Source organism: Electrona antarctica (assembly GCF_951216825.1).
Source record: "Electrona antarctica genome assembly, chromosome: 21".
NCBI lineage: Eukaryota > Metazoa > Chordata > Actinopteri > Myctophiformes > Myctophidae > Electrona > Electrona antarctica.
This window is the reverse complement of record NC_136802.1, coordinates 38,362,668-38,385,598: the sequence shown is the minus strand read 5'-3', so window position 1 is coordinate 38,385,598 and position 22,931 is coordinate 38,362,668. Positions and strand designations below refer to the sequence as shown.

Sequence of the window (22,931 nt, the reverse complement as noted above, 5' to 3'; positions counted from 1 at the left end):
CTGTTACTGCTGCCAAATTAGTTACATTTTCGCTAGAAACAGACTATATCAAATATGAGTGACTGGCTGTCGTAAACGATATAGAGACACCCCCCCCCCCCGACAATATCGCAGAGACAGTTTGTTTATTTTTGGACCACAATTCTTATATGAGACGATTTTAAGATGACCCACTGCTATTCTCTGTAGAGAAAAACCTCCACGAACCAGGGGATGAGCGAGTGACGCCAAGACTTTGGCACTAACCACTTAAGCCCTATCGATACGGTCTTAGTCATATGACAAATAATTATAATAAAACTATTTTTCAAAATGTTTGAAAGTTTTTTTTTTGCCTATTATTACATGCCCAACATAGGGATGCCAGGTTGGTAGTCATACTCCATGGCATGCTGGTTTCGCTTGCCAAAAAGAACAGATCTTCAAGCTAATGTGTGGCGATACTATGGTGTATAGATTAGGCTTCCGTTTATTAGGTTTCCTTTTTGAGAGGTATAGTTTTGTGTGTGTGTGTGTGTGTGTGTGTGTGTGTGTGTGTGTGTGTGTGTGTGTGTGTGTGTGTGTGTGTGTGTGTGTGTGTGTGTGTGTGTGTGTGTGTGTGTGTGTGTGTGTGTGTGTGTGTGTGTGTGTGTGTGTGTGTGTGTGTGTGTGTGTGTGTGTGTGTGTGTGTGTGTGTGTGTTTTGACAGCCCCGAGCAGCCCTGAGTGCCAAGGACCAGCTGATGAGGTTGATGGCAGAAAAGAACGCCTGTCTTCTGCAAAGGTTCCTGGTGAGGATATACTTGAAATATTATTGGATTTAGTTAGTAAATAGTCGGCACAGTCGGTAGTGCTGTCGCCTCACAGCTAGAAGGTCCTGGGTTCGATTCCCGCTGGGGGCGTGTTCCCTCCTCCGCATCATCAGTGCCCATACCCGAGGCGGGGTTGGCGAAAGGGCCTTTCTGTGTGGAGTTTGCATGTTCTCCCCGTGTCTCCTAGGATAGGTACCCTCACAAAAACATGCCGTAATCCTGGTCTCTAAACTACCTCCCCCTGGCTAGCCGGGGCGCCCGATGGAGGGGAAAGGAACTGGTCGGAATAACGTGTTCCTTCCACGCGCTACCTCCGGCCCGGGGAAACTCTCCCCTGTCGGTGAAAAGAAGCAGCTTGGACTCCTCATGCATAGAAGGAGGCATGAGGTCAGTCCGCTGCCCCCCCCAGGTTGGCAGAGGAAGTGTAGCGCCCAGGATTACATTACATAATTGACACTGGGTGAAAAGAATGGGTTACAAAATTGTGGGATAAAACATTTACAAAAGAAAAAGTAAATAAGATGAGTTTATTTCGATCATCACAATGAGACATTACATACTGTATAGTGTATCATTTTAGGCTGCCCTAAGAGGCTGACGATAATAGCTTATGAAAAGGAAATGGATTGATTTCTTTAATGCTGGCGGCAGCCATGGTCGGAGCCGGTATGCTTCCAGGTAGTCTGCCCCGTACTCCCAACCTCGTGAACGTGATATCTCATAAACACCTTTTGGGGAAGACTTTTGCAGAAAATAGATGATCAAGGCCCTAGTATAGAGCCCTGCGGCACTCTGCCCAACAACATAATGGGGTTGTGGGAATTTCACGACATGACAAATATCCACTTGGACTAATGGGGCGCATCACATTCGTACGTTCGTGAATTAAATCCTTGTTTCCTTCACTTGGCGTCCTTTCCTTGGGTCGTAATCCCTCCCACAGAGGAGGATGCATCGATGAACACGTCACAAAGTGATGTGTTGTAATGGCCCTAGTTGTACTGAGATGGTTTGGTGGGGTGTCGTCTCTCAATAGGAGGTCGAGGAGGACAGGACGAGGGCAGAGGTGGGGCAGAGAGCCATCTGTCTCGAGCCCCGTGCCAGGAGGGAGGCAGTGGTGGGACAGAGGGACGTCTTTTTTGGGCCCCCAGCCAGCAGGAGGGCAGTGGTGGGACGGACCGTCTGGTGTAGCCCCCCATCCGGGAGGAACTCCACGCTGTCCACCAGAATAATCTATCACCAGTAGGCCTGCCACAATTATTACATAACAACCTAATCGCTTTCATTATTTGAGATAATCGCTATTATTTTGCCGTCATAATCGTTTTCCATGCTGAAAAATGTTCACCCATTTTCAAACATTTTCAAAAAATAGCTTGTAGATGGGCTGTGTCATTGTTCTAAACATTTTGAAAGTATAACATTAAAATATGTCAGTCATTAATTTGTGGAATTGTCGTTTACGAAGCCAAACAGAAATGTAAATTACATTGTATTTGTGTTCAATGCAAAAAACAACAACATAATTAAATCGTTTAATCATCAATCATCATTTCTGTGACAATTAATCAAAATGTCATTACAGTCTGGGTCACCGAGAGGTGAAGAGGAGGAGGGCAAAGGTGAGACAAGGTAAGGACGTTTTTATTCATTTAGTACTGCTATATTTGTTAGTGTTAGTGTGTAACCACATACAGTAATAACGTTTAAGTAAATAGGAGTAAACGTTTAAGTAAACGATTTATTTTATTTTTCTTTTGACAAATATATACCATATTGTGCTGAATATAAGACTACGTTTTTTTTCCAATGGAAATATCCTAAAAAACAGGGTTGTATTATAATCTGGGACATTCAATGTTCTTTTCCCCCAAATGAGTCTTGAAAAATGGGGGTCGTCTTATAATCAGCACAATACAGTATTTTAAAAAAAAGTTAAAGCTCTATATTGCTATAATGAGTGTCTCCAATACTTTATTTAATGTTGGGATACCATTCCAATTGGATTTGGGTCAGAGAGAAACACAAAGATAATTCATTTGCTTCCATTTTGTAGAAGTTCCAATTTTGCCTGCTTTTTTCATTATTTTTGTTTTATATAATTTCCAATTTCACTTGTTTGAGTTATCTTTATGGATTTAATTGGTATCCTAACCTGTATTTTCTGCTGGAGAGACAGGGAGACTCTTGTCTTTGAACAAACACACTATAGCATTTTTTTTGTAATCTCAAAACCGTTCATTTAATGTAATTGGTTTGATTGTCCAACATTCTGAATGTTTTTCTCATTATCTTTACCAGCCGTGTGGCAGATTTTGTGTGGCTTTCCACCAAATATAACTATATGAACAATGTGCTGCTCTCTCTGAGTGAAATATAGGTGGTAATGGTTGTTGTTGTTGTTGTTCAATCTCTCTGAAACGCTAGGAGACAGACTACTAGGCGAGAGAGTGGTGGTGAAGACTGCGTCAGGGTTGACCGTCACCTTCCAACAATAAAAGCCCAGGTCAGTTCACTGGCATCTGCTGACCTTACGTTCCTACTGTTCAATGTAGCGCTTTTGACATGTAGTACAGGGCAGTGGCGCATCCAGGAATTACGTTTTGGGCAGGCAAGATAAGTGTTAATTGTCGTCTCCCTGCGCACAATCGTAGCACTAAAGGTTTTCAAAGAGATATACCTGCCAGACGAGTAGGATACAAAGGCTGAAAGGCATGCATTTACATTCCAATGGGTGATTGAGGGTCGTGCTCTACCGCAACGGCCAATCAGCTTTCCATTAATAGTTCTCAGGTCTTGTTTTTGTCGTCTTTTTTTCTCATTGTATGGATTTTGGCCAGGCCAGAAATGGATTTGGACAGGCGGACGCCTGCCCTCGCCTTATTGTAGATACGCCTCTGGTACAGGGGTGTCCATTTGAAAATATAAACATACAGTAGGGCTGCCAACATACTCCTGTCATACTGTACCTTTGGACCATCAAAAAGTCACATGACGTCCCTCACGCGAGGATATCACGCTCCACGTTCTGCCGACTACGCCAGATTGTAGCATTGCGCGGAAGCAGGGATTGAACCCGGGGCTCCCACTCGCCAGACCAACGCGCAACCTACCGTGCCACTAGGGCTGAAACCCGATTGGCAGGGCTGTTGTGGGCTGGGTCTTGGCTGGGGGCTACTACACGGCATCACCTGGGTCAGTACTCAGTCGTGTAACTTTCCCGATTGTGTAAATGTTCAACAACACAGCCATGCAAAATAACATTGGCAGCTATGAGGTGGTGAAAGCTTGACTTGCATAGCAACAGTTGCTAAACTATTTGGATTGGCATTGGACAATGGGTGGGATTTAGCAAAGGGCTAATTGAGATTCACATTTGAGCAAGAATCGTGCAGCACTACATTTTATAACCATTGCTGTTCTATCTGTGTAAGATGAGGGGTTTTGGTATGAAAACCCAATGTGTTTTGACACATTTGTAACAAACCAAACCGCGTGAAAATCGGTTGAGATTAGGTTAATATATGGGCATGCCACAATAATTACAGATCTTGTTTTAAACTAATGGATGTAACATTTTCACTGTGTTGCAGGTCCAGAGTGTTGATCAGTGGGGTATCCAGGAATGACATTTTAGGGAGGAAATACGCTGACCCCTGCGGACCCCCAGAGGGGGGCAAAAACAAAAAAGAACAACACTTCAAAACTGAAAACCGGTAATAAAGGGAATATGCAAGTATAATCAATGTATGTATTTTTATTCTAAAAAAGCACAGTATGGAGCATTACAGATAAGGTGAACATGACGTCCTGCACAAATTAGTGACTCATTTCAACATTGCAATTGAAACAGCAACATTAACAGCAAAATTGTGTTCAATTCAGACCTTAAACGTTAATTGGAGACACAGACTATTTATACTATACTATATTAGGAGAGAGGTTGTCAGTATACTATCTGGTTTAACATGATACGTAAATCATTGTCACAATTGACTCTTGTTCGCTTTCCCAGGGAAGTAGTGACACTGCTTAAAGTGGGAACAAAGCTATAGGGGTTTCCTCCGAGGTGGATAGCTACATGCTGGATAGTCTGCCGCGAGGTTACTCCTTGGTGGGAAATAAATAAATAATACAAGTACGATATAATACAAGAGAATGACAGCTTGGCACGTGCGACAGTAACTTTTATTTTTGTAGAAGAGGCAAACTAATATTGTTTATGGCTTTTAAATTATTTGTATACATGTGTAAACTTGAAACATTATTGTAGGCCTACTGTAAAAAGGTCTCTTTTCCAATGATCTTTTTTTGTATAATAGTTAGTTAGTTTACTATAATTAGATTAATACATGATAATCAACACTAACACTTTAATTTAGAACACACCCAAATCAAATCATACAACGTACGTGTTCAATCAATCATTCAATCAAAGCAAACGGCATAAACAATATTACTTTGCCTCTTCTACAAAGTTACTGTCGCGCTTGCCATGCTGCCATTCTCTCTCTTATTAGTATTTTCCACCACGGAGTAACCTCGCGTCTCGGAGGACAGTCTGGCGAGACCATGGGGACAAGACGGGCAGTGTCGGTAGGCCAATCAGAGGCAGGCGGGGCGTTACCATGTCTATGCTCAGACGTAGAATACCGTAGATATACACTTCAATACCGGAGCCCTAACACCAGGGCTCCACCGGGCGCGTCAGCGTCGCGTCTCCGTCACCGCCAGGGAATGTTCCCTTTTTAATCAATGAAGGGTGGCTCCACTGCCCGCGTTGCGTTGCGTTGTGTGACGCGTGCATTCAAATTTAACGGCCGGGCGCGTCAGCGTCGCGTCTCCGTCACCGTCAGGGAATGTTCCCTTTTTAATCAATGAAGGGTGGCTCCACTGCCCGCGTTGACGGAGATGCGACGCGTGCATTAAAATTGAACCGGTGCGTTTTTTGACGCGACGCAGACGCAACGCAACGCGTCCGGTGGAGCCCTGGCGTAACCGGTGCGGTTTTTGACACACGCGACGGAGACGCAACGCGTCCGGTGGAGCCCTGGCGTAAGTTCTTTCCAGTCCACTTCCACTTCCAGACGTGTTTTTTTTCAGCCAGGTCCAGTTACATTGTTTTGGTTGCTCTGTGTGACGATGGCTAAAACCATTGTTAGAGCTTTCCTTGGCATAAAGCCAGGACATCCTTATAGTCACATAAGAACATTGTCCACATCTTTATCACTTGAAGCTCTCTGCTGTGGGAAATAAAACATTTTACAATTTGATCTCGGGAAAACCTTTGGCAATAATATCAGAATATTTATTCTTCATCCGCAATGAAGTATGAATTTATAAAATTATACTAGCCTTATTCAATTTACTATTTTGGCATTTAGTGTGAGATCAGAGTCAGTAAATGGCATGAACCCTAGGCATGGCAAGTTTATTTGTATAACAAATTTCAACAAGACGTTTCAAAGTCACTAAGACAGGGCATCACAAAATAAACAATACAAAGTGAACATCAAACTTAACAGTTGTAGAATTCTGTGCTAAATCTAACCATTCAACCAAAATCTTCACTTACTGGAACAGAAGTGTCAATTTGCGGGTCCTTGACATGAATATGTTTGAGAACCACATTCTAAACAATATGCTATCTAAATAACATTAGTAGAATTTGTGGTCAAGCAAACGGCATATCTCTACAGTACTTCTAAATAACATCTGCATAGTACTCATGTTCTTTATATACTGTACTGTATACTAGGGGTACTTGAGGGAGTTCCAGGGGGTCCCCAGCTAAATGATAGTTAGGAACCAAATGGACCCTTATGGGTCTGTAACTCTGAGTGTGTACAAACGGAACCAAATGGACCCGTTCCGTTTGTACACTCTCAGAGTTAAATTAACATTGATTTTACGATATAAATTGGTGTCGCAGAGATAGGAATGCCATTAAATGGGGGGCCATAGCCTAATTCAGGTCAATACGGGGACCCTTGAAATGAAAGTGGTTGAGAATCACTGCTAGAGCCGTAAAAACCTTCTGTTATGGGGGGTCCCTGGCATATCTTTTCAAATGGGGGGTCCTCAGGATAATTAGTGTCAATTTGGGGGTCCTTGACGTGAAAAAGTTTGGGAACCACTGCTGTAAATGAAGTTCAAATGCTGCGTGGCTACTAGACCTCAGTGCAGAGGAAGTTCCTTCTCTCCATGCAGTCCCTGATCTGCCACTGGGTGGTGTGGTCTATTGGGTAGGGTTCCACAGTGCCGCCCCCACCCAGAGCCACTCGCCCGCCAGGACTGTCTAAAGAGGACGAGACGCGAAGGCCACCGTAGACCGTACGGGCGACGCCATGTTGCTCCATGGAAGGAAAGAAACATGCGCAGTTGAGACCAAGGAAGCTGAACGCGGAAGTGTTGGCTGCATATAGCCCATTGCGCATGTTTCTTTCCTACCATGGAGCAACATGGCGTCGCCCGTCTTCGCGTCTCGTCCTCTTTAGACAGTCCTTGTCGCCCGCCAGGAAACGCAGACCTGTCCACACCTGGAACACCACAACATGGAAAGCAAAGGAGGTCAAACATGTTGTGTGTTACTTTTATTTAATTAGGACTCAGCTTAGGTTTAGTCAAAACCTTGTCGCTATTTTCCAAGCTTATGTTATATGCTGACCTCTTCCTATATGATAAATGTGATGTTGTTTTAGATTCATACATTTTTATTGCCAAGGTTAGTGTTAGGCTTTGGGTTAAAATCTTTACACATGCCACGAGTACATTCACACAGAGCGTGAATATTACACAGCAATAAAGCAACATAATCTTTATTCGGAACAAGGCCAATATTCTTCTGAGCTTCCGCACTGCTAATAAAAGGCGCCATTGACCTGTACGAATGAGGCAACAACTACAATGTGACATCTCAACCCGAATCTTCAAATTGGTCATGGCCTCCTGGATCCTGTCCCTGGCGTAGCGGTGGTCGTCCTCGGACCGCAGGCTCACCAGGTCATACTGGTGGTCGCTGTAATGATGATCAGGTTGGCTGGAGTCGACGCCGATGTCCCTGCAGTGCTCCAAGGCCTCCTCCCACGTCCTGTTCTCTTTCACCAGGACCATGTTGGGGCAGGATTAGTGACAGGGTTGGTCTCGTTCACCAGGAGGACCAAGTCGGGGTTAGTGACGCGGTCGTTCTCGTTCGCCAGGAGGACCAGCCAGGTTGGCGTTAGGCTCAGGGTTAGTGATGATGGTGTTGGCGTCAAAAGAACGGATGAACGGAAGACGATCAGAGCAATGCGAACGGTGCCACCTCTTAGTGCGAAAGGAGAGGAAGCCACAGTCGTCATGGTTTGGCTGTCCGGGAGCCCAATTTCTGTGGGTACCAGATCTTCTCGGCTGCAAGAAGTTCGACGTCATCACGTGTCCAAACTTTATTGAACAACGCTCCACGGTCCAAAACAGCAGTTTACTGCACAGAGGTACTCTCAGCAGTTTACAGAAGATCTGGTACCCACACCGGAAAGGGCGTCTATGATCCATCCCTCCATCCCTGATGATGTCACAATGACCTGGCTGGGCACCATATATGGGGGCTGATGTCACGTGATGTCACGATTATTATTTAAAAGATATTTTTTTTTGGCCTTTTCTGCCTTTTATTAAGACACGCAATCGGGAGTCGAACCCGCGGCACACCGTCAGGCTGGCTCAGCAGCCTAGGTGGCCAGACGGTTGAGCTGACCATTAATGGCCTTGGGTGACGTGACCAACACACACACACACACACACACACACACACACACACACACACACACACACACACACACGGGAAATGCTACATTTCATAGTTAACTGCATTAAATTATTATTATTATTATTATTATTATTATTATTATTATTACTACTACTACTATATTATTACGCTTAAATAAATATTATAAATCTACGAGAGTATCGCAACGACGTCAGACTGCGGGGCGTGGTTTCGTTAGCTTTTAGCCAACACACACTGAGTGCGAAAGCAAAACAAACACAGACTGCTGTGCGGTGCGACCTCTGTCTGGAAAGCACAGCGCACCACAAGACAACAAAACAGCTGAAATATGGATCTAACAATAACACACACGTGTAGAATGTGAACCGACGCTCCGCCGAGACACACCGCGTTGTTTTCACCATGAATTTAAGAGGACTGTTCCAAGATTTCAACCCCAGGTAACCAAAAACATCCCACCACTTAGCATTGCTAGCAGGTTAGCTCGCGTGCTAGTTTGTTTTAGTCCACACACAGTTGGGCACGTTGTATATCATGGTAGCTAATTACAAACATGTCAATTGGTCGTGTAACTAAATTGATTTGTGAGGTTGATAAAAGGCGTTAGATGCTGGGAAGCAACTTGTGCTAACTGTTACCTGAGTAGGCCAGGCTAACCCAGTGCTAACGCTAGCCTGTGTTTGAACTGTTTGCAAACTAGCCTCGCACGACTGCACGCCACTGCTTTTCCTGTCGTGCTCTCATTGTTTCAACCGTGTAAATAATGTCTTACAAGCCTCAATGTCCCCAATCTGGGAATGGCATAGCTCTGGTGAGCTAGAAATGAGATTGTTTTGACATTTTGTGAATTAATCACGTGCATTCTTAAAAAGTTCTTATTTGTATGTGGAAAATATACGGTTAGGATCTTCCTTAATCTTACCTCATCATAAATGGATCTGTTTTACATCAATGTCTACAAACATTGTAACCAAACAAGGCCCGCAAATGCACGACATGAATGATAACCTGTCATGTTACGTCGTTGAATCAAACCGAGTCAATTAATCACATATATTTCTGGTGGTGATGCTAATTCAGTTTGTGCTCTGTGTTATCTTACATGCGGTATGATAAACATTCAGTTCAAGGCTGTGTACTTATTATATCAATAAGTGATGTCTTCCTGCTTTTAATCACTTAAGCCCTATTCTTTTGACCAAAAAAAAGGAAGATATTGTCACAATATTTATATTGAGGTATTTGGTCACAAATGAATATCATGAGCAATTTGATTTTGTCCATATCAACCCACAGCCCTAATTTAAAGGAAGAAAGGGCAAACAAAACAAAAAATGTGTTTAATAGCCATGATTTATTTCTTTGTAATACATTGTATTGTATCACTCACTACCATTATGCACAAGCTGTCCCTCCAGTCCACATCACCATGGGTTGATCAGCACTAAACCCATCTCAATGTCATCTCGCTGACACCTTAGATGCTACATTAATTAATTCATAATGTGTATGAATATGCTCTCCTTGCTGTGTTTTCTTTTCATCACTTTGTCCCTAGCTCTCATCCATCGATTGACATACTCAATCTACTCTGTAGAGATAAACCAAGCCATTCTTCTGGAATATCTCCATCTCGCACAGCTTAATGTTATTTGGTTTACTGTGCTGAAACTGTTTAGGCCGGGGATTATTATTGCTGTATTTTGTGCACTGAAAATTCAACCTCCCCGTCCCCTCCCCCTCTCTCTGCCTCCCCACCAACCCCCCATCCCACGCAACAGCAAGTTCCTGATCTACTCATGCCTGTTGCTGTTCTCCGTGCTGCTGTCCTTGCGCTTGGATGGAGTCATCCAGTGGAGTTACTGGGCAGTGTTCACTCCCATTTGGCTCTGGAAGCTACTGGTCATCATAGGGGCTTCAGTGGGCACAGGAGTCTGGGCACACAACCCCCAGTACAGGTACTGTTATAGTCTCCATGACATCGGATGTTTGGATTATGTTGTCTTGGTAGAGTTTGCGAACGTGCTTGAATCTTTTAGTTGAATATCTCATCGTGTCCAATGAGATTGAAATGTTTGTTGGACTTGCTATTTATTTATTTTACTGGAGAACGGCCATTGCCACTTTTCTAAATGATGACTCATCACATTTGTGATGATGGCCGTTTTTAGCCTGAAGCAAATTCTTTTGATTTGATTGATTGAAATATTTATTAACAGTTTGCAGAATTACAGTACATTTCAAGCACAAACTCAATACAAAGGCTGTTAACTGTGAGTGGACGACCCAATTAAGCATTACACTTGTTTACAAGAGGGTCCACCATGTTCAATTCATCAAAGCTTCAGAATCAATGGACTCATGAAAGCCCCACAGTTTGACTTTCCCTTCTTAGGTAGCCAGTCCGGAGAGAAAGGGACAATGAGATCACAGAGAGGCTGTTAAATAACGCTCCACCCTTCTAATGGATTCATTTCCAGGGGTTGGGAGAAACCTCTCTGAAGTAGCACTCCTTCTTTGTTTACCGGACGATTTTTTCCCCTCAGAAATAATGTAGTTTATGTTTTGAGGAGCAGCATCACATTCTTCGTGTCCGCAATCCATGTGCAATGGTTCGCTTGGACATACCGGTGCTCAGCGTTGCAAGTCATCCCCCTTCTCTGTCCTCAGTTTACTAGTCTGTCTTTAATTCCACTACCATATGTAAGAAAAGGGAAGAAAAAAATAAGATATCTATTTACAGTGGTGTAAAGTAACTAAGTGAATTTACTTAAGTACAGTACTTGAGTACAATTTTGAGGTATTTGTACTTGAGTATTTTCAATTTCCAATACCTTTTACTTCTACTCCACCACATCTCAGAGGCAAATATTGTACTTTTACCATTTGAAAATAGCCGATCGACGCATTGTGAGCGTGTTAGATCTGCTATTTTCAAAAGATATATGTATACATTTGAAAACTTGAAATGGGACATTCTGGACAATGAGTACTTTATTCTACTTTTGGTACTTTCAAGTACATTTTGAGGCCAATACTTTTGCACTTTTACTCAAGTCGATTTTGAATTCCTTTTTACTTACTTAAACATTGCAGTATCGATACTTTTACTTAAGTTAAACATGTGAGTACTTTTTCCACCACTGTGCCTATTTATTGATAATAATATAGATCAAACCGACTGTACTGTGTACGCGTGTCTTCCCTATTCAGGGCTGAGGGCGAGACGTGTGTGGAGTTCAAGGCCATGCTGATCGCGGTGGGTCTCCACGTGCTGCTGCTGATGTTCGAGGTGCTGGTGTGTGACCGCGTGGCCAGGGGGAACTACTTCTGGCTGCTGGTCTTCATGCCGCTGTTCTTTGTGTCGCCCGTCTCCGTGGCAGCCTGCGTCTGGGGCTTCAGACACGACCGCTCACTCGAGGTAAAGGAAACGATAACAATCACACCATAATGTGAAGTGAGCGGCAGCTTCGGGGGGGTTGTAATGACCCCTCCTTCCGCGTGTGTGTGTCGCACGCTCTGACTTCAATCGGCACCGGAATGTAACTCCAATGATCTGCAGTGGTTAAAGCAAAGGTCCTACTCAGACATGCATACACACATAAACACACACAAAGCCCTTTGGAGACGGTGTGCCACCGCTCAAAAATAAACGTGCTCTAGCAGTAACTAACCACTTGAGCCATATTTTATTCTTTGGCTGTTGAAAAGTATGATTTGATTAGATTTTGGTCAAAACTCAATATAACTTAAATAAACGCAGGGATATACACATACAAGCGTAATGAAATGCTTGTTTACGATGTGGTCCAGCAAAAGGTAGCCGATCTACAAGCTCAGATAAGCTCAGAAAGGTCAAAATGTCTAAAATATGATGTGAGCATGAAGATCTGTCATTTGAACCCTAGCACCCAGCCAATCTTGTAGATTTGCCATAAGAGATTTAGTGTACATGGGAAAAAAGACGGGACAAAGTACAGAACTGACCAGTGGTCAACTAAGTACTAGTTTACTTAACCCATTGATGCCTGAGGCCGAATCTGGGAATGCCTTCTAGGGCCTGACCTAAGGTTTCTGAAAACCTTCTGATTCATTATTTTTTAAATACTTATGTTGCTACATGTATAGCAATAACTGATGAGACACAGCGAGCGCGCCGGCATCAAAGGTAGTACAACGTATAGGTTGCACCAGGCATCAATGGATAGATCTTTTTATTTTATATAATAACACTTTTATTGAAATTTTCATTTCTCATAAAGGTGTGGCAAAAAAGCATAGAATATTTATGTGGTTAACTGACAATCCATGTCTCTCTCTCTCTCTCTGCTTTTGTTGGTTCTCTCTCTCAGCTGGAGGTACTGTGTTCTGTGAATATTCTCCAGTTCATCTTCATCGCTCTCAGGCTGGATAGGATCATCCACTGGCCGTGGCTGGTGAGACACGCACGCACGCACGCACGCACTCTATCGCTGTTGATTTTGTGTCCCGCCTGCCCTCTGGATATGTTCTATATAGCCTGAAGTATAATCCGTTGACAAAATTGCAATGTGATGCATATATAATCAGTGTTGGGTAACATTATTTTCTAAACTAACTTTGTTAGGTTACTGGATTACTGTCATTACAAATAATCCTGTTACGTTACGAGATTACCTTCTGGGAAAAGTAACTCGTTAGATTATTCTGAGTTACAGACGATTGGGTGCTGCTGCTTGATGCTTCACCAATTTGCATTGACGTTGATCTCCTTTCCCCAATGAATCCAACAATAGTGTGAATACTTCCACAGCATTACTAAAGGATAAACTATCCGTCTTCTCTCAATCTCATGTCATTCCGCACACCAGTTAAATGGTAAATGGTGCATTTATATAGCGCCTTTATCCAAGGCGCTTTACATAGATTGTGCATTACATTCACCCATTCACACACACATTCATACACCGATTGCGGCGGAAGCCATGCAAGGTACCAACCAGCACATCAGGAGCAATTTGGGGTTCAGTGTCTTGCCCAAGGACACTTAGACATGTAGACAGGAGGAGCAGGGATTTGAACCGCCGACCCATGGATCATTGGACGACCTGCTCTACCTCCTGAGCCACAGTCGCCCCAGTTCAGTTGACAACAGAACGTGTAAACAAGAGTCGTGGTGTCACACCAGAAGTGGTGACCTATTGAATCCGGCACATGGCAATCATGCAATCACCACAGACTGCAAAGCATAATGGGTCACAGATTTTTGTCTTAACATCTGCGGCCGCGGCTGTGTTGCTGCTTGCAGCAGCCTTGCATGTCTCCATTGACAGAGCTCATTCAATCAGGAAACGGCACAAATGGATTCATTTTCCTTTGTGGCAACAGAGAAAACAGGGAATTATAGGTCTTAAATGTAACTAGTAACGCCATTGTTTTTGGAAAAGGTAAATACTAACTAGGTAACGGATTACTCTAAATGCAAACTCACTCGTTAGTTTTCTCTGTTACCCAAAAAGTATTCTCGTTATATAACGCCATTATTTATAATAATAATAGTACACCCAACACTGTATATAATGCATCACACGTTTCTGTGAGTTGCACATGCATGAATAGACGTTCCTCATTTTGGATAAAAAAATGAGTTAAAAAAAAGCTAGAGGTTGCACAATGGCAGGCTCTCAGTCAAATCTGGTCACATATCGTGGACGTCGGACAGAAACTTTGTATCTGCATATTTCTAATATAAAAAAGTATTAACCAGAGCTAAATAATGACTACATCTTTGAACATGGGCAATCTTTTCTAATATCATGTCTGTGTGTGTGTGTGTGTGTGTGTGTGTGTGTGTGTGTGTGTGTGTGTGTGTGTGTGTGTGTGTGTGTGTGTGTGTGTGTGTGTGTGTGTGTGTGTGTGTGTGTGTGTGTGTGTGTGTGTGTGTGTGTGTGTGTGTGTGTGTGTGTGTGTGTGTGTGTGTGTGTGTGTGTGTGTGTGTGTGTGTGTGTGTGTGTGTGTGTGTGTGTGTGTGTGTGTGGCGTGCGTCTCTCCACAGGTGGTGTGCGTCCCGCTGTGGATCCTGATGTCCTTCCTGTGCCTGGTGGTGCTTTATTACATCATCTGGTCCGTCCTCTTCCTCCGCTCCATCGACATCATCGCCGAGCAGCGCCGCACCCACATCACCATGGCCATCAGCTGGATGACCATCGTCGTTCCGCTGCTCACCTTTGAGGTATAAGTCCCAACTTGTTCCCGTAGTGGGCGGAACCACTCAGCAGTTTTAACCCATTTTGACCTGAGATCAGATTCTAAAAATGTCTGTTTGAAAATGACAGTTTTCTGAAAAAGCTGTGTTTCTATGTCAGTCGTTCTTCGATTTTTCTAAAATAGCAGACCTACAGTACAAGCTTGTAGCGCGCCACTCGGTGGCGCGCTACAAAAGGGGTTCCCGCCCAAAATGGGTTAACCAGATTCTCCAACCTGGCATCCCTATTTTGGCCATGTCCCGAACGCTAGTTTTTTATTCCTAGGATAGCTCAGGTTTAGGAGCGCTCGTTTTCCCACTCTTTTACTACCGCGGATTTTTTAATAGTTTTTGGATTAAGGTTGGTGAGGGGTACGTTAATAGTTTTTGGATTAAGGTTGGTGAGGGGTGCGTTGCTCCCCTGCTTGCGGTTATGTTTAGGTTAGAGTTAGAGATAGGGTTAGTACTAGTCATAGAGTACTAGTAGGCATAAACACTTGTGTGCGGTCCAAAACACAGCCCAGCTCTTCCTACTCCACTGACAACCAATCACAGCGCTCCAAATTCCCTCCCATCATAGGAATAAAAAACTCGCGTCCCGAACACTGGGTTTAGGACCCACATTCTTGTTTTGTTTCCTACATTTTGTTTTTATTTTTCAAAGCATAAAAAAAACATTCATTCCCCAATAAAGCTAAGATTGTCATTAATTATAGACAACATTCAATGATTCTTTTCCCCCCAGTGATTTCACGAAATCACAGAAAAATCGAATAAATTAGAAAACGCATGTTTAATAAATACCCTTTTTTAGCGGTTTTCTTCACAGAATCAAATCTTTCATGGTCATGAATATCTTTGGGAAAAATGAATAGGCTTTGACTTGTGGACCCACACAATGGCTGCCACTCCTATGCCCTATAAAATAACACGTTCAAAATAGGCTAAAATAGCAGTTCTACAAGCTCACATGAAGCCTCATGACCATTAAAATGAGTGGGACAAATATTGTTTGCTCCACACGCTGTTTCATACGTGAACGCGTGCAATGATAGTCAACGGCAGCGCGTTCATGTGTTTGGGCCCAATCCATCCCAGAATGCACTCATGTGCTTTTGAGCAACTTAATGCAAGTGGATGGGAGTAGTGCCGTCTCTATTAATATATACTCTAAGGTTTAGACGCGTTTACATTCCAAACGAGATGCCTGCTGAAGTCAGAAATTAGCACAGAACATCAGCGTTCTGATCAAAACCATGGACAGATTCTGAGATAATGGCAAGATTTGTCTGCCGTAAACCAGGATGTAAATGGCTGTGTGCGCAGCTAAACGGCTCCGGGACGGACAAGCAAGGCGTTGATTCAAGCTCAGCGGCCGTAGTGAACTTGTTCATCGGTTATATTTGCCGCGTGACAACACTATACGGGTGTATAAATTAGACTTAAGAGGTTAAAACTCATCTCTCTTGCAGATCCTTCTGGTGCACAAGTTGGACGGCCACAACAGTCTGAGCTACGTGTGTGTGTTCGTTCCTCTCTGGCTGTCGCTGCTCACACTGATGGCGACCACCTTCGGACAGAAAGGGGGGAACCACTGTGAGTATTTGTCCTGCTTTTTTTTCTCTCAATAAGGATCCGTATACATGATTATGTCATTATGTGCCTTGCTGCTTATTCTATAAATCCAGACACTAAAGTCGCATTCACACCTACACTAAGGTAGACTCCATGTGAATGGGCGGAGAAGTTGCATCATTCTTGCATTTTTAATTTGCTCTGTTTGCCTTCACACTGGCCGTGTGTGTGTGCACGTGTGTGTGCACGTGTGTGCGCACGTGTGTGTGTGTGTGTGTGTGTGTGTGTGCGCACACGTGCGCAAGATACATCTTGTGCGCAAGATAGCTACAACCTTACCAACTTGTTGTAGGCTACTAAAGCCTACATACATAAAATATAGATATGGCCTACTGTCTACAGTAGCCTACACCAACACACATAGCCTACCACATTTATCTGACTCCAGATCAGCGGAGCCGCCCATCAGGATTCCCGGTCCAGGTCTGTACTACATGCGCAAACTCTTTAGTTTAACCCATTTTGACCTGAGATCAGATTCTAAAAATGTCTTCTACATCCTGACAGTTTTCTGAAAAAGCTATGTTTCTATGTCAGTCGTTCTTCGATTTTTCAAAAATAGCAGACCTACAAGCTCGTAGCGCGCCGAGCTTGTAGATCTGCTATTTTTCAATAGCTAAAGCATAACATAATGCTAACACCAAAAGGGGTTCCCGCCCAAAATGGGCGGGAACATTGCAACATTGTGCAAAATGTGTGATGGAACCCAATCACTATTCTCTTGCTATATATCCTGTACACTGCATTCATTCGTTCGTGTGCGTAACCGTCAGCATTTGATAAATATGATCGTCTGGACATATTGCAATAAGGGCTTCTATCTCTTCATTAGACCACGTCTGTCCACGGGACATCTTTACGCTGTGTAATAATGCCTTCTCCTTTCTCCTCGTGTGCCAAATACCAACCTACCATTCCACAATGGCACATTCATCCCCCTATTTTTAATGCGATTGTATACACACCTGCTGTGATCCACACTCTGCTGTGCTTTAACCCATTCTGACCTGAGATCAGATTCTAAAAATGTCTTCTACATCCTGACAGTTTTCTGAAAAAGCCATGTTTCTATGTCAGTGGTTCTTCGATTTTTCAAAAATAGCAGACCTACAAGCTCGTAGCACGCCACTCGGTGGCGCGCTATGAGCTTGTAGATCTGCTATTTTTCAATAGCTAAACCATAAACATAATGCTAACACCAAAAGGGGTTCCCGCCCAAAATGGGTTAAAGCGAAGTGAAACGCCCGTTTTTGGGGGAAGTAGAATGCGGCTCTTGTGCGCTTCAGGATTCGAGTGAGCCTTCACATGCCAAATGAAGCGCACTTTCCGACAATACGCAGCAGGATTCGTTTTACCCACAGTATAGCATGCTGGTGTGAATGCGACATACGCTACTCCCCACCCCCTACTTCATGTTACCTCATAATTATTCCATTTAGGCCTGACCTCGAAATTTAAAAAAAATCTCCAGTTTTCTGAAATAAATATTTTCACGATTTTTCAAAAATAGCAGACATACAAGCTCGTAAGCGCTATGAGCTTGTAGATCTGCTATTTCTCAATAGCTAAATCACAACATAATGTTTAAAACACCAAAAGGGGTTCCCGCCCAAAATGGGTTATTCTTGATAGAAAGTATAAACGGTAACACACACCTGTGATCGCCAATAAAATGTCTTAATGAAGTTGTGAATTTTGATTTACCAAAGAACGGGGATGGACTTTAGTCCAGAATGGCGCCCCAACCGCCCTCTACTGTAGTTATCAAAACCTGTCGCGGAGGCTCTGCACTTGGTTTGGAAGCTAAAAACGCTGTGCCAGGGTTGAACGACGTGAGGAGCACCGTGAGTGAGTGATGGGCTGCTCCATCTGGGCAAGCATTAGAGTTCCTTCTAATCCTACAGAGCTCTGGAAGGGATTCAGCCATCGTTCACTTATCAAAACAAAATTGCCCACTGGAAACTTTCGTCATCTGGGATTCTAAGTGACACCGACCCATCTCTCACACACTATAACCTCACAGTATATCGCCTATCTATTGATAAAGATAGGAGATATACTTATATATGCTTATTTTATTTATACACACACACACACTAGGGCATTCACTTATAGTAATTTTTACTAGTTGACTAATTGCCTAGTTTACTACTCGTTTTTCTTCTTTTTAAATAAATATTTGTACATTTAAAAACTGTACAGTAATGACTATAACTATAATCTACCTGATCTTGAGGCCTACAAAATCGGGAATAAAAAAAAAAAAAAAAAAAAGTCAACTAGTACCAACAAGGTCGACTAGTGGATTTACTAGTCGACTAGTTGCTTAATGCCCTAACACACACACACACACACACACGCACTGTACTATGAACTCATTCCACCATTGTTTTACTACTAACAGAGTTCCAGCTCCGTAATAGAAATCCTCCTAAGACTTTTCCCTTTCCTACCAGGGTGGTTCGGCATCCGCAAGGACTTCTGCCACTTTCTCTTGGAGCTCCTCCCCTTCCTGCGCGAGTACGGCAACGTGTCCTACGACCTCCAGCGCAGCGAGGACCCAGAGGCGGCGGAGGATCTGCCGGTGCCCGAGCCGCCGCCAAAGGTCGCCCCTATGTTTCACAAGAAGACGGGAGTGGTGATCACACAGAGCCCCGGGAAGTACTTCGTCCCGCCCCCGAAGCTGTGCATCGACATGCCCGACTAATCCGCCGTTTGGCAGCTGACATTTAGGGGAACACTGTACTGACTTGGGCTCATAATTATAGCCAACATACCAGGGGATTTAACCACTTGAACCCTAGTGTGCCTATTCCTGGGCATGTCACAATAAGACAAGAATAGGCGAAAATTGCCGATCTACAATTTCGCAATGCATGGCACTGCGAGCTTGTATTATCGGCTATTTTCACTGACGAGGTTTGGTGTAGCGTAGAGAAAGGAGTGGGCCCACGCATGGTCCCCCGGAGGAACCCTGCTCAATTCCGTATGTAGGGTTTAAGTGGTTATTAAGCAAGGATTTTGTTTCTCTTGACTATTTTGTAGTTGACTTCTTGGGCTCTCCAGGAAAGTGAACACTCTTGAAATGCTTGACTGGGGGGGGGAAATATATCTGAGCAAAATGGCAGAGCCCTTTACGGTGGCTTAACAAACTTATCGATTTAATCAGTAGCCTTGCAAAAACTGAGCTGAATGGCGTCATGTCTGACTTCTGTGATATTTTGGAGGCTGAAAGACGAAGCTGGATCTACGCACACCTTGCTGACGAGTGGACCTGAAGAGATGGAGGACCTCTGTTGGGTTCTGGGGACCTCTCTTGATACTCGGCATGGTTTCTGATGGGGACCATCGAATTGGATGTTTTTTTTTTATCAGTTTACACCTGTTGTTACTACTCAAGTGGTATTTGACAGTAGAACTCTAATGGCACTTTCTTTGCCTTTCCCAGGAGAGGACAGGCTGTGTTTATAATTGTATATAATTCAAGAATTGGGCCAGATAGGGACCAGAGTGCAGACTGACAGATTATAGAGGTTTTCTGTTACAGGTAAAAGGTTGTTTGGTTTATTGCATCTGAACAATTTGCAATCATTCAGCTTCATTTAAGTTGTTAATCACAACACATGTAACATTGACTTTAAATACTTGCCTGTGATTGGTGACAAACCACATCTTGTCTGCTGAAATCAACAGGAAAAACTGTTTATTAATTGACCCATGTGCAAATGAGCCTTCTGTAGTTTCCAGGGGGCTACGGTCTCATCCCAAACCAAAACTGATCACACATTGTCTGGTTTCTTCAAGTAACCGTCAACATTCAAATTATCCAATATTGTTTTAAGTACATCATAATGTTTTTCCTTTTGTTTTGGTCATTACTGCAGCAGTTTGGTCTACATCCTTTCCGTTTTTGTTCAAGCCAACACATACATTTCCATTTTATGACATCTCAGGGACCTGTTTTCCAGTAAATTTGTCTCGGGCCAGGAAGCAAACTAATTTGGGGGAAAAGCACATTTCCAAACAATGGCTGGTTGTCCATATATAGATTTTTCTTTTTGTTATGTTTTGTTTTATTAGCATGAGTGGTCACATTGTCAATCTAACCCCCTAAACCCTGGCAGTGCTAGTGTTGCGTCCCACCCGTTAATTTAGAGAGGACCACATCGTATGGGTAAGGGATGACATGGTTGTGGAGGATGAGATGCATCTTATGGGTAAGGGAGAGGGTTATGAATGGGGCGATGCTTAGCACAGTACAGTGGAAATGTGTGCACGTATACTGCTGTTACTGGTTTAGACCAGTGGTTCCCAAACCTTTTAGCTCGAGACCCAAACGAGAAATTTGACGTTTGCCGAGACCCAAACTAGTGAAAATAGCAGCTACGTTGTGAGCTTGTTAGAGCGGCTATTCACTACTACTTATTCTTAACCATTTGTTTTCTAATTTATGGCATTTCTTTGATTTTTCATTTATTTCTAAATGAAATTACTGAGATAAATCATTGCATTTGTTTTTTTTATTCATGAATTTGTTTTTGCTTATTTAGGAATGTTTTTTTGAAATGATTAAAAACAAAATGTTAGGGACCCATAAAAATGCTTCTGAATCTGCGACCCACCACAAATGGGTCCGGAACCAGTGTTTGGGAACCGGTGGTTTAGACAACTTCCTATACACTGACACCACGCTAGACAGGAACGCCCAAAAACGTCACATCCGGGGTAAGAATTTACCCCGGAATTTTCTATGGCTGCCAATGCAACTTGGTCCAATCCTTAATCACATACGGACAAACATCTATGCCGATGCTATCTAACTTGCGGAGGTAGCGTGCCTTGTCCACGTGCAACAGATCTTTCAACGTATGGCATTGCAAATACGTTCGATAATCGCTACTCTGCTCAATATTGTTTTGAAAATGCCGCAAATTGCATTGCAGTGAGCGAGCGAAAATCACAACTTCCCCCGTTTGTGGGCGGAGTCACAGTTGTGGTGTCAGTGTATGGTTACATTATGGTGCTGTGGGGAAAGGAAAATCTTTAGGCCATTCAAATTCAATAGATTATTCAAATGCTAGGTAATAAATACCTGTCTCTACACAATTGTTTAAGTGCTGAAATTCTTTCCATAGGAAAGAGACCTTTTTTGTTGTGTGCATATCTATTTAGATGAGTATGCACCTAGTTTATATTTTTTCATTTGATGCTTGACAATACTACAAAGAGATGTGTGGAAATGCTACATGCTGTTTATTATATGGTGTATGTAAACACAATTGCATCCTTTTTATTCCGTCATATACTTCTGAGTACATTATGTTTTGCTGTATTAAAGGTACAGGGGGTGAAGCAATGGGCTAACTCTTCTGCCACATCCATTCTATTGGAGTTAGTCACGCTAGCCCAGATTCCTGTCAATGTTCGACCCAAGGGTGTGGTATCAACGACAACGGACACAGATGCAATAAATCATATTGGAAGAATGATATCCGAGTTGTTCCGTCTCTACTTTGTCAACATTTAAGCAGGCAACACGTGAGTCATGGAGGACAAAGGACAAACTGGCTCAGCATGCTATTCCAAGTCTCTGACTTTATTAGACAGCAATTGTGGTAACACTGCGTAAAAGTAAAATGCATATCAAATGTTTGTATAAACATGTACCATACATGCCTGGATATGATGTTTTAATACAAAAAGATTGAGGAGAAAAAGGTCCTGCACACTGTCTTCACTTATCGAGCAGTGGTTTATTCAGAGTGACAACGTTTCGGTCTAAACGACCTTCATCAGGTAGGCCTATGGTTGTTTCAACAGCAGTGGCGTGCACAGACATTTAGAGGGGCAGGTGCTCAAGTTAAAAAAGGGCACCTTGTGCAGCGCGTGGAACCGGCCGGTTGCCTTAACCCATTTTGGGCGGGAACCCCTTTTGGTGTTAGCATTATGTTATGCTTTAGCTATTGAAAAATAGCAGATCTACAAGCTCATAGCGCGCCACCGAGTGGCGCGCTACGAGCTTGTAGGTCTGCTATTTTTGAAAAAGATTTTCTCTTCAAAATGGCACATTGCCAAAAGGGCAGGGGGTGCTCTAGCACCCCCTAGTGTCTATCTGTGCACGCCACTGTTCAACAGCAACCTGTAACGCGTATAGGCCTATAGAAGAACTCAGCAGCGGATTCATATGTTATCACTGCGTTAAATGCACGAAATATCAACCGTTACGTGGACGTTGAAATATGGGGCATAGGCTACTAGACGTTGTGGTGTTTGGCTGTGTTCACCCGGACTGAAGGCGTGCAGGGTGGTGGTGACATATAGCCTGGTCAACGACTCCCCCTGCTGGACATGTCGTTTCCAACTCTATGGTTGGGGCATGGAAACTAGGGGGTACTAATATTTGTGTCATTCTACGAAACCTTGTGTAAAGATTACATGGATTTTATCTTCATATCAGAAATTATCTTGCTTTCTTTCAGTAGATTTTGTCAATTTGTCCCCAATGGCCTTCGATG

At 43.2% G+C, this 22,931-nt stretch overlaps 2 protein-coding genes across 2 annotated transcripts in view; both read left to right on the top strand.

Moving 5' to 3' along the window:
* Positions 1 to 4,509, top strand: part of LOC306913919 (uncharacterized protein) — a 6,691-nt gene extending 2,182 nt beyond the window's left edge. The window contains exons 3-7 of the mRNA XM_079490754.1: positions 689 to 769; positions 1,827 to 2,032; positions 2,376 to 2,422; positions 3,218 to 3,296; positions 4,384 to 4,509. Coding sequence (XP_079346880.1) covers positions 689 to 769; positions 1,827 to 2,032; positions 2,376 to 2,422; positions 3,218 to 3,288 — 405 coding nt within the window. The 3' untranslated portion in view covers positions 3,289 to 3,296; positions 4,384 to 4,509. The remainder of the gene's footprint in view (positions 1 to 688; positions 770 to 1,826; positions 2,033 to 2,375; positions 2,423 to 3,217; positions 3,297 to 4,383) is intronic.
* A 4,259-nt stretch (positions 4,510 to 8,768) lies between these two features.
* tmem185 (transmembrane protein 185) lies at positions 8,769 to 22,134 on the top strand. Its single transcript, XM_079490884.1, has 7 exons — positions 8,769 to 8,998; positions 10,340 to 10,516; positions 11,772 to 11,979; positions 12,911 to 12,994; positions 14,593 to 14,769; positions 16,254 to 16,377; positions 18,873 to 22,134. The coding sequence occupies exons 1-7, from the start codon at positions 8,961 to 8,963 to the stop codon at positions 19,121 to 19,123; spliced, it is 1,059 nt and encodes a 352-aa protein (XP_079347010.1). The 5' UTR covers positions 8,769 to 8,960; the 3' UTR covers positions 19,124 to 22,134.
* The last annotated feature ends 797 nt before the right edge of the window (positions 22,135 to 22,931 follow it).